At 43.4% G+C, this 19,202-nt stretch overlaps 1 protein-coding gene across 2 annotated transcripts in view; it reads left to right on the top strand.

Annotated features, from left to right (window-relative positions):
• Positions 1-19,202, top strand: part of LOC144753369 (cGMP-dependent protein kinase 2-like) — a 1,794,633-nt gene that overhangs the window by 1,210,010 nt on the left and 565,421 nt on the right. For both annotated transcript variants that reach the window (XM_078641085.1, XM_078641086.1), the window contains one exon: positions 14,376-14,512. In XM_078641085.1, coding sequence (XP_078497211.1) covers positions 14,376-14,512 — 137 coding nt within the window. The remainder of the gene's footprint in view (positions 1-14,375; positions 14,513-19,202) is intronic.

Genomic DNA, 19,202 nt, shown 5'->3' with positions numbered 1-19,202 from the left:
GAGTTTAGCGCATAGCTTATCTAACTTATGTCTAGCTTTGGATGCCCAATTCAGTTCGCTTTCACCTAGTTCTCTTTTTATAAAGGATTGATATTTTAGGGGGCCCTTCTCTATTCATTCTCTGCCAGAAGTTCAGTGAAGCTTGCAATCCCAGATAATTCCATGCTGTAAGTTGACATTCTACTCCCAAAGCCTGTATCATAATTGACGGAGGGAGACCAAGAAGCTGCTTCACACATTTACCCTCTTCTAAATTCCAATCCTGTTTGCCACCCACGTATAAGATCTCTGCACCATATTCGAATTGTGGGCGGTCCATTGCATTAAAGATGATAGAATTGGCCGCAGAGAATGGCCTCCATACATCTGCTTAAATTGTTTACGGTCCCATAATGAAGAAAGAGCATTTGCCTTTAATGGCTGTATGTGATACCTCCAATTTAACACACTGTCGAACCACATACCCAAATATTTATATTTGTCCACTTCTTTGACTCTGACCTTTCCTAGCTTCCAATAAAAAGAGCTCTTTCTTTTACCCAGCACCATTATTTTAGTCTTTTCTAAATTAACCGTGAGGCGTTTTTTTGGCAATAGTCGCGAAACCTGTCCAATTTTTTTGTAAGCCCACTTCTGTCATGTCTGTTATCACTAAATCATCTGCTTATAATAGACATGATATATGGGTCCCCCCTCTTAGGGCTTAATCCACCAGCTTTATTCAGTATAATTGTCAAGTCAGAGAGGAACAAAGAGAATAACAATGGGGCTAAAACACAGCCCTGCCGTAATCCATTCTTTTTCAGAATTTTCTTAAATAAGGTTCCGAGGTTATCCAGAATTACCCTGGCCCAGTTCTGTGAATGCATTTCCTGAATTAATGAGAGTACTGTTTTGTTGATTCTGAGCTTTTCCAGCATAGACTACACCAGATTGCAATCTATGTAGTTGAAGGCAGCTCGGAAATTAACAAAACAGCAGAACCAATTGCCTTGCACTTCCATTGCCTTTTTTGCCATTGCCCATATACTAAGGTAATGGTCTATGATTGAGTGGCACTCCTTGAACCCTCCTTGCTCTATTGGTGTCAAATTGTACTGTTCTACCCAGGACTTCAACATGCCTAACAATATCTTAGAGAATACTTTCTCCCCCAATTCCAACAGGCTTATAAGACGATAATTCTGAGGCAGTGTGGCGTCCTCCTTTTTATAAATTAGTGTGACAATGCCCCACTCCAACTATCTGGAAAGATCCCAGAGGTTTAAATATTATGGAAGGTCACATTTAGAAAACTTGCCCACCAGTCAGCATTATGTTTTAAAATAATTGCTGGGAGGTTATCTGGCCCTGCTGCTTTTGTTAATTTTAAAGAACGGATGGTTGTTTTTATATTTTGAAAATGTCTTTAGTTGTTCTGTATACTTAGACCTTATGTCCAAGGTCTTCTCTATCCTCTTACCATTACCCAACTTACTCAGATGGTTAACCCAGTCATCTTCTCCCACTAAACACCACATTTCCCCTTGTACATTTCCCTGCTTTACCAGTTGCCAAAATGACCTTATATTATTTGTATTTATGACTTCTAACATTCTATGCCAATTTTTGGACATATATTCTGTTTTCCTTTCTCTCAGATTATTTTTATACACACGTTTTGCCACTCGGAGGCTCTCCATTGTTTCCTTGTCCTGTCTTTTTCTTATCAGTCTGTACCATTTTCTTACCCTCAACTTTAACTTTCTACACTCATTATTAAACCAACAATTTGTTCTCTCTTTTTCCTTGGGTGGGGGCCCTGATTTTACTTGTATCATTAGACAATTTACCGCCTGCTCAATTGTCTGATCATACCATGTTAGAGTTTCATCTCTTTGCACCAAATTACCAACCAGCGTATAATCAATTATCAAGTTATTAACCAACTTCAGACTGTCCTCAGTTATGCGAGTGGTTATGCATCTAGGGTGTTCTATCTGTAAAGGGACCACTCTTTCTTTTTCTGATTCTTGTTCTATCTTCATTAATAGTTGTAGAGGCCAGTGGTCACTGACTTCGCTCTGCAATACTTCAAATCGTTCTACTTCCTTAAAAAAGCATAATCAATTGGGCAATTTTGATTCCCTACGCTAAAGGTCTTTCTTGCTGGGCGGTCAGTGTTCACCCGTCCATTGGCACAAAATAGCCCTATGGATCCGAGAAACTTTGCTAGGTACTTATCTTGTGCAGAACTACCTGCTCCAGCAAAAGTTGCTGGGGGTACCTGTGCCGTGGTTAATAGGTCTTTAAACTAGCCATCCCAGTTGCTCTTCAGAGTCTGGTTATAGCTCCATGCTGGATGTATATATTAATCAATATTATTTGTCTTCTTGCCCACGTACCACTATAGAGCTCTACCTCACTAGCTAATAGCCACCTACATTTCACTTTTAACTCAGTTACTCTATTGCCAATTTTTGATGATGCCTACGTAAGCAGCCCCCCCCCCTAATGACGCCCTAAATTCATTTGTACTGCTTCTTTGGTAAGCATAAGAAAACCATCTACTGGTTCGGGTACCTCGCACAACCAGGACTCCTGGCGACACAATATGTCATAACTGCCCAGCATTTCTCTAAAGGGGTCTTGGGATAACTGTCTCTTATATACCCCTATATTCCCCAACAATATCCGTAAGCTGTGCGAGGACTCCGATTCCTAATCCAACTCACTCAATCCTTCAATCATATTGTCTTCTCAACTTCTTGAGGATTCAATTAGTGGTTCAAATTGGTTACTCAACACTGGCCCCTTTATGGCATTTGCTATTGTTACTGTTATCCCTCCCTGATTTTTATCAGTACAAATTCTTCTATGCTGGGCACCTTGTATATCGTACTGTATTTGCTCCAGACGTAGTCCTGGGTGGTAGGTGAGGGTCCCAGGATTCTCAGGGTTACTCCCTTCTATAACTACTTTGCTATTATGCACAAGTCTTATGCCCTCCTTTTTCAGTTCTTCCTCTGCCCTTACCACCATCTACTTTACAAATTTCTAATAGAATAGGACCTTTGTTACCTCATTTCCTTCCAAATTGGTTACAAAACCTATTTGCCTTAAATCATCAGATGTAACTTCACCCAATGTGGGACATATTCTCCAGTATTTGTAGTAGGTTTGATCGCTTCAGGGGTTTTATTTTCCTTTGCCACTTTCTCCCTAACCTTCGCACCCATGGTTCCATAAAAACCCATAGGCCATCTATGTTATTGTACTCCCTGTTACTCCTCCTGGCTATATTTACGATCTCCGGCTTTGGGCAGACTCTTAGCCTGGGTTGATCTGAAAAGGGATCGCCCCTAATTCGTATGCAATATGGCGCACTTCTGCCCTGCTCTCCCTTCTGTCCTTTTTCCTCTGTGCTACAGTGCCTTGGGATTGTAGACTTCCACACAAGGTATTCTTCCTCTTCACAGTTCTAATTTATTTTCTATTTAAATTCCCCCTTGATTCCTTTTCACTTCTGGCACCATATATCGATTGCCTCTCTTGATCTGGCATCACCACTCTCTGCCCTTTGCTCTGACTTGGTTGTAAACCCCTTTTTTTTCAAACATTTTCTGCGGGTTCCTTCAAATCTTATGCTCGGGTATATACCTCTTAAATCTCCCATATGCCCTCCTCTTTATTACCAACATTGGGCACTTTGAGATATATACCGTTGGGGGCTTTTCAATCTGTATAGACTCGCCCTCCTCAGTGCATGATGACACATATACCTCCTGATCTCTTTTCTCCATTACTGGTCGTACTATAGTAGGCATACAGTTGTTAGTTTGTTTTAACTCCTCTGTGATCTGCTGTAATTTGGCTTTATGGGGTTTTCCTTGTCCGTTATTCTCAACTAGAGCTTCTAGTATTGCCTGCAAGGTCTTTTGCATTAAAAACATCACCTCTAGTAAAGAAGAGGCCGAGGTAGCTGTCATATCGAGTGTGTAGTATCCGGGCGGGGGTGGGGGTGGTATAGGGCCTTGCTTGGAGGTATCAGTTCCCTTCCTCCCCTGCCTGCCTACTAGCTGCTTGTTGCAACACTTCTTTGACTACCATGGCGCTATCAATTCCGCTACGGGAAAGGCAGGGTGATGACGATAGCCTCGGTTCCAATAAGAACAGTCCCCCTTCATTTCCCCCCACCTTGCTCTCCCAGGTCCATATCTGGTAGTAGAGAGTCAGTTGTTGCACTTGTTGGCGTTCCTTTGGCACTCTTTATGGACTTTTTCTTGGGTTCCCCCAGACACAGAGGAATAATCACAAACATCCAGTATCTTTTTGAAGTATTTTCCCACAATTTGTTTTATAGATTGCCCAAGGGAAGTCCCACTCACTTCTTCTGTGGGGAGTAATGATGTATCTTGCCTACTAGCTGTCGACGTTTCTTCTAGGGGATCAATAATAGTCTTCTCTAATAACTTTTGGTGTTGGAGTTGATAATTTTTGCACTTTCTTAGTCCAATAACTTTTGGTCCCTTTTTCACCCGCATGATTTCCCTTTTGGTAGCATTTCCCTTATACCCTCTGGGTTTTGCAGCCTTTAAAGTCCGTGACACACCTGGGTCTTTTTTTTTTTAACCACCGGTGCGGTCAACCGCTGATATCTTTCTATCCTTCTCAGCAATCGCACCCCTTGCTGTGTCGTTATCTCTGACGGCCTAGATGGAGTTGGTCGACGACGATATGTGCCGTGTTCAATTCCCAACACATGCGAAGTTCCTTTGCTAAGCGTGCCTTCTCCTCCTTTTTACCTTAGGAAGGCTGGACATGTATGCAAGATACATGCATGAAGGCTAGACAAGTATGCAAGATACATGCATGGAGGATAACATTATTTTGATCTATAATCAATTTCCTCAAAACTCCTGTCACGCTGAGCCTTCAGACTCTAGTTCTCAAACGGTTAAGGACTTAGCTACAGGCCTGGTTGGTTTTAATGGTATTGATTTGATTTGATTTGATTTGATTTGTCGATTTGTAAAGCGCGCGAATGCCCGCGGGCGTCTTGGCGTCTCAGATGGGAGCCATGCTCCGTACAGCGAAATCCCGCTCTCCTCTAGATGTGTTGCCAGCACATAAATATGCTCTGCTTGCTCCTCTTCTAGCCACCCCAATCACTGAGATTCTGAACACCTCTTTCAGCAACAGTATTCTGCCTCTTAACTGGAAGTCCGCTAAAGTACTTCCTATTAAGAAGAAAGACCAACTGCCTGCTGATGTGCTCTCAAATTACCGCCCATTTCACTACTCCAGTTGATGAGTAAAATGGCAGAGAGTTATATTAACACTTAGTTAATGGACTACCTCGACAAACACGCCATTCTTGAATCCTCTCAGTCTGGGTTTAGACCCAACCACTCCACCGAGACAACCCTTATTGGGGTTACGGATCATATTAAAATGGCATTGGAAGCTAATAAAGCAGTGATACTGGTCTTATTGGACCTGACAGCAGCCTTCAACACGGTCTCTCATCAGAAATAGATTTTTCAACTGAGGGAGGACGGTCTGCAAGGACAGGCACTTAATTGGCTTGTCAGTTTCCTAGACCAACGCACTCAGACCATTAACCAGGGTCCAATCCGTTCCCAAACCTTGAAACCTACTAAGGGGGTGCCCCAGGGCTCTTGTTTGAGCCCAACTTTGTTTTAAAATTATGTGGCCCCCCTTGCCAAGGTTATTAGCAGGGCCGGACTGACTACCGGGCAGTTTGGAATGCTGCCGAGATGGGGGCTGATTTCACTGCGGTGGGGGCTGATTTCGCTCATGGAGACCTGCGTGTGCTTCGAAATAATTAGGGTATGCTCAGACGTGAGTCCCTTGCTCACTTCGCCACTGGATTCAAGCAAGTCGGGCTGAAGACGGCTGGAATGCCAGAAACCGGTCCTCGGAAGCGTGTTTCCGGTCCAGGGAAGACATGGCTTGGCAGTTCGGGCTGGACTGTTCCCATGAGGCACAGGGTCAGACTGATTTGCATATAGCCATGTCTGAACTGGGGTGGCAGAGTGGGCTAAAGAGCGGTGATGGATCAAATCCAGATCTTTTGACTGGGTGTGAGTGTTTGATTGGTTCAGATGCTCCGTCCATCACCACCCCCTTTTGTACCGCTTTTGCCGCCATAAGTGTAGCAGGGTATGCTCAGACATGAGTCCCTTGCTCACTTTGCCACTGGATTCAAGCAATTCGGGCTGAAGACGGCTGGAATGCCAGAAACCGGTCCTCAGAAGCTTGTTTCCGGTCCAGGGAAGGCATGGCTTGGCAGTTCGGGCTGGGCTGTTCCCATGAGGCACAGGGTCAGACTGATTTGCATATAGCCATGTCTGAACTGGGGTGGCAGAGTGGGCTAAAGAACGGTGATGGATCAAACCCAGATATTTTGACAGGGTGTGAGTGTTTGATTTGTTCAGATGCTCCGTCCATCACCACCCCCTTTTGTACCGCTTTGGCCGCCATAAGTGTGGCAGGGTATGCTCAGACGTGAGTCCCTTGCTCACTTTGCCACTGGATTCAAGCAAGTTTGGCTGAAGACAGCTGGAATGCCAGAAACCGGTCCTCGGAAGCTTGTTTCCGGTCCAGGGAAGGCATGGCTTGGCAGTTCGGGATGGACTGTTCCCATGAGGCACAGGGTCAGACTGATTTGCATATAGCCATGTCTGAACTGGGGTGGCAGAGTGGGCTAAAGAACTGTGATCGATCAAACCCAGATCTTTTGACTGGGTGTGAGTGTTTGATTGGTTCAGATGCTCCGTCCATCACCACCCCCTTTTGTATCGAAATAATTAAAGCAAAACGAATTTGTTAGGCACACGCAGGTCTCCATGAATGAAATCAGCCCCCAGCTCAGCAGCATTCCAAACTGCCCGGTAGCCAGTCCGGCCCTGGTTATTAGAGAGTATGGTTTCACTCCTTTTTCTTACGCTGACAAGACCCAATTGCTCCTGTCCTTTGATAAGGACTCTGAGTCTATTGATCAGCATTTTACTGAGGGCATGTTAGTTATATCAGAGTGGATGAAGAACCACTGAATGCAACTAAAGGTGTCCCAAGACAGAAATGTTTTTGTTTGGGTCAGCTCAGAGTTTCTGGTCCCCTAGGTGATGGCCTGCAACATTGAGTTCTGCCCTCACTCCTACTTTGGTGGCAAAAAACCTGGGTGTACGCTTAGATGTATTGTTATCCATGAAGGACCAAGTGATGACTATGGCCGGGACTTGCTACCATACCCTAAGCCTTTTCCACAGATTTTTCCGATGGCTGCCTCTCTCTGTACGAAGAACCCTGATTCAGGCGTTGATTATTGGCCGCTTAGATTATTGTAATTCTCTGCTGGCATCTGCAAATGAGTCCCTACTAACCAGACTGCAGATTGTACAAAATGTGGGTCGGCTTGCCTGGCCCTAAAAAAAAACACCTTGCACCTCTTCAGGACCATTACTACAACAACTTCACTGGCTCCCCATCTGCCAGAGAATTAGTTTTAAGCTTTGCTGTCTCACCCATAAAGCATTATATGGTGCGAGCCCCAGCTACCTGTCAGACAAATTCAAAACCTACTGTCCGAATCACCATCTAAGATCAGAAGGGAAAGGGTTGCTGGTGGTCCCCCGGTTTAAGAAGTTTAGAACAGGAGGCAAAACCGTTGTCCATCTAGCCTCAAAATTTTGGAACACCTTGCCCGAGGACCTGCGCAAATGCTCTAATCTACTCCGCTTCAGGAAACTCCTGGAAACAGCATTATTCAGAGCTTAAACCTGTCTGCCAATGCTTATCTGACTTACCTGCTACGATAGCGCAGTGCTATCCCTTCAAGGGTGATTCCTGTGCTTTACAAATCCCAATACAAAATACAAATACAAATACAGGTACACTGAACGAGGCTGAGCAGAGCGCACCAGGACGACCTGCAAACATCACCAAAACCTAGCTGGGCCGTCTCTGCAGGGGGCCTAGGCAGTACACCACAGAGGGACACTATGCCCTCCTCACTCAGCCTCCAACTTTCCTCACAGGCTAGATATGGAGGTAAAAAACAGCACCAGGGGCAGTGGCTCTCACTCGAAAGTAACACTTCAGAACCGGACTACAGCACCTCTGTCTTTCCTGTATATACGGGTCCAAGAGCAAATTCAATACAGATTGGGGGCCCCTCCTCACTCCCACTCTCAAATGAGTCTCTTCCCCTCTGCCCGTCTTACAGGTACAGGTGCAGATACCATTATTGATGTTCAAGCTCGATAAAGAGGGGACTGTGGCTAGAGTGTGGGCAAAAGTTCAAAGTTCAGTTCAGGTTCTACTAGAGCACGGCTTTCTGCTATCCCTCCACTCGCTCCCTCTCCATCTCTGCCAGTTAGTAATCCACGATCTCACCCCATCTCCCTACCTCGCCTGTAGCAGTACTAGTGCAGTACAGAGTGGTGTGGAATGGTGCTGGTGGCCGGCTGGGGCTCTATTCAGATGCAAGTCAAACTGGAAGCTCCTCCCCGGCTCCAGTAGCCTCCCCGGCTCGTGATTTGAGCTTGGGTAACAGCTCGGTAGATAACGGGCACTGCCTCAGAAACGCCGCAAATAGGTCATGTGGAAACCACTGACACATCCCTTTTTCTGATCAGCCACTTGCTGTATCAGGATTTCAAGAGTAGGGCAGGTTCCCTGCCCCTGGCACAGATCTTCCCTAGAGGGAATCCCCTGGTCCTAAGAGCTACGCCATGTAAAAGCCACGCTCCTTAGGGTCAGTAACTCTGGGGCTGATACCTCTTCTCCCTGAAGAGAGGGGACTTGATCTGGGGTCTGTTTTGAAGCTGGCTCCCCAGACTTCCTGCCATTTCTCTTGTAAGGTTGGTCCTTCATTTCAGGCTGCAGCACTTCTTTTTACCTTGAGGTCTTCTTTGTGCCCTTGTTTTTACACACACACACATGCAGGTATTCCCAGCATTGCTACATGGGGTTTCTTCTTTCTTCACCTCAGGCCATGCTAAGGGCTCAAATCATTTCCAAACAGACACTGTACAGGGATAGCAGAAGACACCACTGCCCTTTTGAGGCCACTAATCCTCCCCCCAATCTAAAGTCACCAAGGCACATGGATGTTCCTTAGCCTGATTGTCAGTGTTGTGGACTGTATAGGTCTGTACTAGGAGATATTGATTTGGGGACACCAGTGTCTCAGCTACCATGGTGATACTGGTACCAGTGTCCCTCAGGGCTTCCACACTAATTCCATTGGTATTTGGCTCTTGTCTGTATCTCTCCAGGCTACTGGGCCAGACAGCCAGAGTAGCTGCATCCATCCCTCCCTCTGAGACTAGAGCTGCCTCTGTGAGCACCTTGACTTGGTCAGGGCTCCCTTGCAATCTCATATGGAGACATTTGCTGCAGGTGGACTAGAGGAATTATTTTTGTTCTTACAGTGAGGCTGTTCTTCCAGTTTGGTGTCAAGTTGCTGTGCAATCAAAATACCAAGCCTTCTTGGGATCCCACCTTTTACCATGGTACCCACCCTTGGTCTGAGAAGAGTTTATGAGCTCATCCTTCTTAGCAGGTTTTTGGGAGCTTTAAGAAGACTCATTTTTGTTTTACGTTTTATGGCTGCCATCTTTCACTTGAGGATCTTTTTGGCCTTTTCTTTTGGTTACCCCCACCAGTGGTAGTTTTGGTCATCCTTGTTTGACCAAGTGGTCTGCCTTCTTCCCCAACTCTAGAGGAGAAATGGACCTTGGTCTACCAGATGCAACTTGTCATTATAACAATTTGACAAAAGAAGTTCCTTCATAATCAAATTGTAAAGTCCTTCAAAGTTATTCACCTGCTACCTGTTAAACACCCAGCTAGTGTTAATTCCACCCAGTACTGACAATGTTTTTTTCCCAATATCTCCCTGAATCGTATTCTGTACTCCTCAGTGGTGAGTCTAAAGTCCTCAATCAGGATAGCCTTCATGAGATAAAAGACTCAGCATCTTTTTCAGGCAATGTCAGGAGTCTATTCCTGCATTTTCCTGAGAATTGTTCCCTCAAGAGAGGAGACCAATTCTCTCTGGCTACCTCTCTCCCTATACAGGCTCTCTCAAATGTAGTGAACCATTTGGTGATGTCGTTACCATCTGAATATTTAGGGACAATCCTTTTGGGAAGTTTAGAGTCATAAAAAACCTTCATCCCCCTCTGTATTTGTATGTTGCCACCAGAGATAGGTCCTAGACCCATCTCTTTCCTTTGTTTTTTTATTTCCAGAAGCTGAGCATCGAAATTCAGTCTCCTGGTCAATATTTCTAGCATTAGGTCCTCATCTGAGGGGGTCTCAACTGTGTCTGAGGGGATTAGCTCATGTCCATTCTTAGTATCATCTTCATTGACATTATCCTCATCCTCAGACTGGGCTATCCGTTGTCTTAGTTATTCTTTCTTAGGACTTATGCATGGTTTGATTCCATAGCCTCTACATACAGAGGGGCCCTACATTGAGCATGGCTCAAGTCCATGTGAGGGGTTAGATCGAGCTCCTGATTCTGGTTACTGGTCTCAGGCATTATTTTGCTAAAGTTGGGACCTATTTTTGAAGTTACAAGAAAATAACTACACATTGAATACTTTGTCTTAACTAAGGTACAGATTTTTAAATTTGTAATTAGTTTGTTTCATAGTCTTAACCAAGGCCCTATCAGTTCATTTTAGAAATTTTGAAAAATAGACAAATCAAGAAATTGACTAGCTAAAGGCAGCTTTGGATTTACTCATGTGGTCACTGATTGACAAAATGGTTCCAACAAATGCAAAGTCTTCTATCCCACCGCTGTATCACCAAATGTAGGAAGCTGGCTCTCTATATAGTGTACTAAAATGAAGTGCACTGTTCAGAGAGTACAATGGATCCCTAATAGGGAAGCGGAGTTAAAAGCAAATAATTCTAATGCTCTTTTTGTGGTAGTGTAGGCGAGCAGTTAGGCTCATTAGAGGATAGTGCTAAGCATTTGTTGTACTCACTGAGACACGCACTCAAGAATAAATCTGAGACATATTTATGAAAATAACATCTATTTATATGTTATTTTTAAGACCAAGAGCACAGTTCTAAAATGAGCAGTTTCGGAGTTACCATTTTTAAAAGTTCAAAAAATATATCACTTTTGTGCTCAATTATAAAAAACAATGGGGATAAAGTAGAAAAAGTGCATATGAAACCAGGCAATGCTATTGCGAAGTTCACCTTTTTGCTTTAGGTCGATGTCAGGACCAGGTTCAAAGTTGCAGCAGGAGAAGAGCAGAGTGCTGTGGGTCTTGTAAACTGTTGTGAAAGACAAAGGGGGTCCCTTGAAAACACACCACACAGGTAAGCCCAGTTGGTCTCCTTGAAGGGAGGAGGTCGTAATGTCTTGAGGACCACAGGAGCACAGCTGGTTTGTCTGTGCCGAGGACGGTGGGCTGGGTGCAAAGCGAACAGGTCAGCCGGGCATTGTGCATCTTCAGGTCCTTGCAGTCAGGAGCAGGCAATTTAGAGAGTCGTTATCGGGACAGCTGGGCCTCTTAGAAAGTGGGTCTCAGGTGTCTCGACATCCCTCAGTGGGTGCTTGCTGCTGGGGCTTGAGGTGTCCTATGTCTTCTTGCTTTTTACCGTTGGGAGTCTGATACCCAGGGTATTTGTACGCCGCAGCTCTGGTAGGTCCTGGTGCCTCCAAACTTGGTGGAGAGGCAGATCTGACCCTCTGGAGCTTTTGTACTTCTTCCTGGTTCAGTGCTGCGTTAATGTCGTCGGGGAGCTGTAAGTTGACAAACCGGACTTCCTGGAATCGGTGCCTGCGGTGTGCAGGGGAATGATCCTTTCAGTCCAAGGGAGATTCCTGGCAATTTCTTGAAGGCTGGAGGTGCTCCAGAGTTCTTGGAGTCCTTTCAATGTTCAAGACAACACAACAGCGATTTGTGAGTCCTTGGACCAGCAGGCAGGGTTTGACGCCTTTTTCTTCTGCAGCAGTGCGTCAGTTCTCGTGCAGCGGTCCTTCTTTGTCACGGTCTTCTCTTGTCCATCAAATCTGAAGTTCAGGTCTTGGGGTGCTACCTAAATATTGAATTTAGCGATGTTACAAGGGGAGACAGGTAGTAGCCAATAGGCTCCATGCCTTTAGGGTGCCTACACCCATTAGTGATCCCTTCCAATGGGAAGGAGAACTATCCTAGACCTGATTGGAGGTTTCTCTATGTTTCCAAAATGGTGGATTTTTAGGAGAGGGGTTCACATTGCTTGTCCTAGGGTTGGTGTAGGGTAAGTGGAACCTTTCTACTCATCTAACTAATGTTCCTGCCTTTCCTCCTGCTAAAGGTGGAGCAGGAAAGGGGGCTTGGCCTCTCCTACTATCTGGAGATACCTGGGTTGGATTTAAAAGGTGCCATTGCCTCTGAAGTTTTTCATACAGGAAGGCCACTCTGTCCTGCAGGAGGTGTGAAGTACCTACACCCAGAGCAGGCTTTGTCTCTATCCACTCACCCCATGAAGTCAGAAACATGTCTGATGGTGGCCGACCTACAAATACCAGTCAATAACCACACCAGTGCTTGGTAGGCTTTCAGGGGACCCGCTAAAAGGGTCTCCTGTGTGAATGTATTAATAAATTCATCACTGGCCTTAAGACAAGATGTTTGGTACCAAATAGGAATCAGTGTGCCATCATGGAGCTAGGGAACCCGTGTTGACAAGTATCCAGCTCATGATTGTTTTATGGCTTCCGTGTTCACTTACAATATCCTAGAATAGACTGGACATTGTAGAGGCATATCTGCTCATGCAGTTATGCCCACACATAGAATATAGTGCACCCTGACTTAGGGCTAAATGCCTACAGATTGGGTGACTTGCCCATATCTTATGAAAATGCTTGGGAGGCTTGGCACAGAGGGCTGTGTGCCATGTCGACTCTTCGGATTTTCCTGCACCAAGACGTGCAGCATATAATGGTAGAGTGCATACCCTTGGTGAGGGGTCCCTGGGGTGGCACAAGCAGTGCTTCAGTCCCAGGGGACCCTCTTCAGTACCCATGCCCTAGGTACCAGGGGTAGCACTTACTGGGGACTTACAGGGGTAGCTGAAGTTGTGTCAATCGTGGTACAGTGTTTTGGGAAAGAGATCTGGCACTGGGAACCTGGTTATCAGGGACCCCGTGCACTTACAGTTCGAAATCACATCAGACAAATGTGGGGCCTAACCCTGCAAAAAGAAGCACTTTCCTACATTCCAGAAAAAGGATAACTATTTCACAGTCAATGCATATGAATGCACTAATGTAAGGTTCCCACACAAAGAATCAAAATTATAGTGAATTATTATTATAAGCAAAATTCACACATAACAAAGACACAACATAAACAATGCAGTACTAAAATTCTTACTTCTCAACCTATTACACAAACAAAATACTTTAGACAGTACATAGTGTATTACAGAAAAACAAACAATGGCACAGGGGGGTCATAATTTGTTAAAGCAGTCCATAAATAAAAGTGGAAGATTGTAGGTTCCAATCCTTTCCGAAATGCCAAAATTGTAGGATTCAATCCCTTCCCAAATGCCAAAAGCGTCACTGCATTGTTTATATTGTGTCTTTATTATGTGTGAATGTTGCTTATAATAACAATCACTATAAGATTAGCTCGTTGTGTAGGCATCTCACTTTAGCACATCTATATTTATTGACTGTGAAACAATAACCCTTTTCCTGGAACCATTGTTGTTCATGCATATCACTTGGAATCAGGACTTTAGCTCATGCAAAGGTGTGATCAATCCTTTGTAGATGACGTGCAGGAGCAGCATCCCACATCTTTTGATGTACCATCACAATGTTGCTGGTGAGAACAATTTTGGGTACATTCAGAACGGTGCAGAATCAAAGAATATCCTGACCTTATTACAGACTACTAAAATATTATGAGAGTGACTATCCATTACTGATATATATGTAACTTGATGATATATGAATCTTCAAGATATGGAGATGTGGAGTTATGAATAGTAAATCTACACTTGCCTATACATACTTATGATATTGTATCACTCTGTATTGTGATATGCAATTACTGTTATGCCCTAGCACTAGATTAGTCTAGGTCAGTTAAACATGATAAATGTGTTGTAATCTGATTCACGCACATTATCCATTTTTCACTAATCCATATTGGCTCCTGCGTGTTGCAATACATGTTCCATCTCCTTTTCCATATTCAATCATTTTTCAACCAAGTGAGACTGCCGATTCATCTTAAGAGCAAATTATCTTGTTATAAAACCGAATCGCTGTCTTTTCTGAATACATCTTTTGATGTTACTTGTTTTTCTCTCTTCACCTCTTGTGTGATCAGGTGAAGCTTAAGGATGAAGATCTAACTTTTGCCCTCAAATGCATTAAGAAGAAACACGTTGTTGAAACACATCAACAGGAGCATGTTTACTGGGAAAAGAACATTCTGCAGCAGATAAACTCACCCTTCATCATCAGGTGAAACATTACTGTATACTTTAGTATGCCTCTGCAAGTGCATAGCATGGCGTGTAGAAAACATGTGGCAACAGAAAACAGAATCATGGATTAGAAATTGTAAACAATTCTGCAAGTAAGAAGACGTTGTGGTTTTGATTTTGCCTTTTTTTTTTTTTAGAAAAGTGCTTGGTTGTTTTAAGTCCTGCAAATTCACAATTTCTCTTTATTTTTGTTTTGTTTCACAGTTTAAGCACATCTAATATTTCAATTATATAGTCCACATTGCAGTTCTAGTTTAGTAGGATGGCTTGATTATATCAATTTGCATGTTTGCCGTTCCTTCAATGTCCTATTACTGATTGTAATGCAGTCTCTAAATTCCCTCTATCATGGAGAGGAGTGGACTGGAGCTCTTTAATTCAGAGTACCAGTAGCTTAGATCCAGATGATTTACTTCCACTTTCTCCTGATTCAGAGACCTCTGGTTCTGGGAGTAGTGGCCACTGTTAAATAGTGTTGGGTTGGATAGGGACAGAAAATGGGGCGATCACCAAAATAAAAGTGACCCCTGATGCAGCGCTACTCCGGAAATAATTTCTAAAATCATTTCACCTTTCCCTGAATCACCAAATCATACATCTGCTCATCAGTGGGGCCCATAACACTGAGCTACTCACAAAACACTTCCATCTTACTTCATGGATCGGTGAGATTCAAAGGAGAGCTGCTGTATCATAGAGGAGTGTCTAAATTAAAACTAAATATTTATACTATTTACACCTGCAGTTTTAAGGAGTTTTACCATGGTTTTTATCAGCAAGACATTTATTTAGACAAACCACCATTATGGTCGACGAATCTGCTAGTAAAAAATTAGGCGTAGGAAAATACAAGACCAGCTTAATTCTCCATTTATCTAATTTTTATTAAAAACAAAGTTTAGCATGTCTAAACAGTTTAATCACTCTATGTATTTCTTTATTCGAAGATAGCTTTTAAAGAGTAAGAGTTTTATCTCAAATAGTTATATTCATTTTTTTTTAGAGGTTCGGAAATAGACATTATTATTTAGATTTCAGAATACAAGTATTAGCAAAAGACAGATAGTTCCCAAAATTAATTTTTCTCCTAACTTCCCTAACTAATAACCTAATCTAAAGCTCATTTCTCATTCAAAGAAAATAGAAAATTATTCAAAGTCTTACATCTCAGGAAAATCAGCATACCGACAGCATCTTAGGAGGAAATCGGAAGAGACTTTTTTCTTAAAGAAAATCAGCACTTTTTATACCTTTTTCACTAACTTTATCTATCTATAAAAGTAACTATCAGCATAACCTTGAGTTCTGATTGGACAGTTTGGGGGTGGATGAGCATCACCTCATCATTCTAATATCCGGCTTGTACAGCATCAGCAGAAATTAAAGGATCTTTTGTCTTTATTAGCATCCGGCACAGTCACGTCCTCAAATTGTAATATCAGACATTATTCCCTGGTTATACAATAGAGATGTCCACAATTCTGGGCAGTCATCTGTATTCTCGGGCCATGTTGTCCTTAAACCTCTTTTGCTCAGGCACAGTCAGCTCGCATTCATTCTCGGCTTTAACCGCGCGTGCGCATTATCTCTCATTGTCACAGTAATCGAAAGTCTCCATGTTTTGGTAGGCCTCACGAGCCAAAATGGGAACTATCATAGAAACAAACAAAAATAAATGTTAATTATTGAAATATAGCCCTTCTGTTTACCTCCCCCATACTAAGGTTTCCCTATTAGTTGTTACCTAGCAAAAAAAGCAACACATATGCATAATATACTCACTTATCTCCATGTCTTTGCCACAAAACACATGAACAGAAAGCACATTTATGCAGCTTTTGATTAATTTAAAGCTTTGCATTAATAGACAGCATGACGACAATACTAAATTAGTCAGTTATAGTTTTTCATGCAAACAGATTAGTATCCCCACGTTTATTTGTGTGTGCATTCTGCACTATGTTGATTAATATTTTCCACACAACACAATTAATAAAGGTTACAGTTATGAGGAAATTACTTCACGAGGGGTATACAAAATTTTGTTTCTCCACCTCGCTCCATCACCCCATTAGCAACTCAGAAAGCAATAAAAGTGGCCCAGTGCAGTTTTCAGCTTTTAAAGACAAGTTGCATAGGTATTTTGCAAGGTATGAGAAACTATGCATTTGTGCTTGATGCAGGCAATATTTGCTGTAACATCATGGAAAGCAACAGTAAACACTGGCCCACTGAACCATAAAACTGGCCCACAAACAGACAAAAAAACGGCCCACACACTGATCTGTCAGACCAGCCCTTCTCACACTGCCTGATCGGCCTATAGGGAAGTCCAACCCTTATAAAGCAATAGATCAGAAAACCAATTTGCATTTAAAGTCACTGTAGTTAGGGCCTAGAGATCACTTATGTTCTCCCTCATAACTTTGTTTGTACAAACCCTTGCATAGGAATGTCTTTTAATATGGTTTGTGAGAAGAACGCAGTGTGTGTTTGCAGGACGTGTGCTATTTCTGTAGGGTTATAGACAACCATTGAGATGATCCTAGTAGGAATCATTAAACTGTGTTTCCATAAAGAAAGATGAATGAAGACAACTGGTGTGACTGGGCCGAATGTGACTGATTAAATTTACCTGCAAGGAGAGGATAAGATGCGCTCCAGCAGAGGAATGTATGTCGAGTGTGTAAATGCTATGGAACATTCAACAGTTCAGTTCTGCAGAGTGATAAGCATGTGGAAGAATTTCCTATGGGGCCTTGATCCTGCCACTCTGGTATGAGTAAGAAGATATCTTTGTAGTTGTGTTGGGCAAAATATTAAGTTCCCCCGACTCTTGTAACGCGCAGTTTCAGCCAAATTCTGTCAATCGCTGCGTGACAGAATTGTTTGTTGCGTGCACGCCGAAACATGAAGTTGGAAAGCACAAGTGAGATCTGTAATCCCCGGCGCAATTTGTGATCACTAGGAGGACATCCAGTGAGATATTTCCAAACCAGGCGTTCCACTCAAGCAGCAGCAAAATCAGCCCAGAAATCTCTACAGGGGCTAAATCTCAGCAGGAGCAGTATACCATGTTTATTTCCACTCCTTGGTGGAACTCCATCGAATCTAGCTGAGTTCTTTTGTCACTCCAAGAAATTCTGCAGTGTCAAATTCTGTGAGTTTGGTCTACCCCTAGGAGGAACTTGAACGGGGTCCATAGTAGGGGGCACACTTGACTATTGTTAGTCCAAGAGGACCAGACGAGGTCTGAGATATTTGGAGGCAGAGTCTGCAAAATCATACTTCCCTTAATGATCATGATGGTAAACTGAAGAAAAGGGAGATGGGTCAGAGAAGACTATACTATTGATTCCTTTTAGGCAGTACGTGGTGGATATGCTGCAAGCTCTTAATGATCCAAGTATGTAACATATCCGAGTAAGTACAGGAGAATCTGGTGCACTGTGCAATATTAAAGTACATGCTGAATATAGTGCAACTCCTTAAGGCTATATGTTTGCAGTTTTTGTTTTTGACTCTCTGAATGGGCAACAATAGACAATGCTTGGTTTTAACAAATTTATGTTGTATTTGCAGTCTCAACTGTAAAAATGTTCGTTACACCCTGGGCCATACCTATCATTTTTCCTTTGTCTCTATATTTTCCCCTGTACTTTTGCTTTTTTAAGACCCCTTAGGATGATGTTGTGCTCTTCTGGGGCCTTATTAGAAAAGTGCCCTGGGGTGCAACAGGTGTTTGCACCTGCTGTGAGCGCCCCTGGGGCACTTTGGTATTACAGAAGGGGCCACAGAAGCTTTTGTGTCCCCTTCAGAAATACTGATAGCACTGGCACACATAAAGCAGCAGTGATATACTTAGTGGGCATTCCCTCATTTGCGTGGGGGCATGCTCCAAGCAAATGAGGGAATTCCTGTTCCTCTGAACCATATTACAGACGCAGGCATAGAGGCACAGATGCTCTGAGGAGGCTCACTGACAGTGCTGCACCTAAAAGGTGATGCACTATCATTGTGCACCCGGATGGTAGCTCTCTAGAGAAAGTAGGTCTGTGGACCCCCCGGACATGCGCTTGCAGGCGGGTGAAGTGACTCACTGCACCCGCTTGCAAGGGGATATTTATTCCCACTTCAAAGTACAGGCTAATTGCCACCTGCACTGTGATAACACAGAGCAGCTTTAAAGCAGCCGCTCCGTTTTTCACATGACTGCGCTACCCCCAGGGCAGCCTGAGTTCACGGATGCCCTGGGGGCTGTGCATTCATCGTGCATTCATCATAATACAGCAAATTTTCCTTCATTGCCCAGGCATTGAAGGAAAATGTGCTGCATGTCTAATATGGACCCAGAGAGACCATCCAATAGACTCCTAGGCCTGCAGTGAGAAGCTAGTAGCCTACTTCAAAACCTCAGAAAAACAAAAAGGTGATGGGAGGAATGCCTGAATTAATCTCAGCAAGTGTCCTTACTCGGGAGGTACTGCATTTGTTCAAAATGGAGATCGTGATTGGAGTAGTCTGCAGTGTCATTAAGAATTACAGGTTCTGATTTTTTTACTAATAAGAATTTCTGCACCGGCCTTGGCTTTGGGCTTCATTTAACAATTTTGGGTGTCAATTGACTGTACCCAAGACAGATGCCTACAATCCTCTGCACATACATT

Source organism: Lissotriton helveticus, chromosome 5_1 (assembly GCF_964261635.1).
Source record: "Lissotriton helveticus chromosome 5_1, aLisHel1.1, whole genome shotgun sequence".
NCBI classification, from domain to species: Eukaryota; Metazoa; Chordata; class Amphibia; order Caudata; family Salamandridae; genus Lissotriton; species Lissotriton helveticus.
This window is presented reverse-complemented; position numbering and strand designations above follow the sequence as displayed.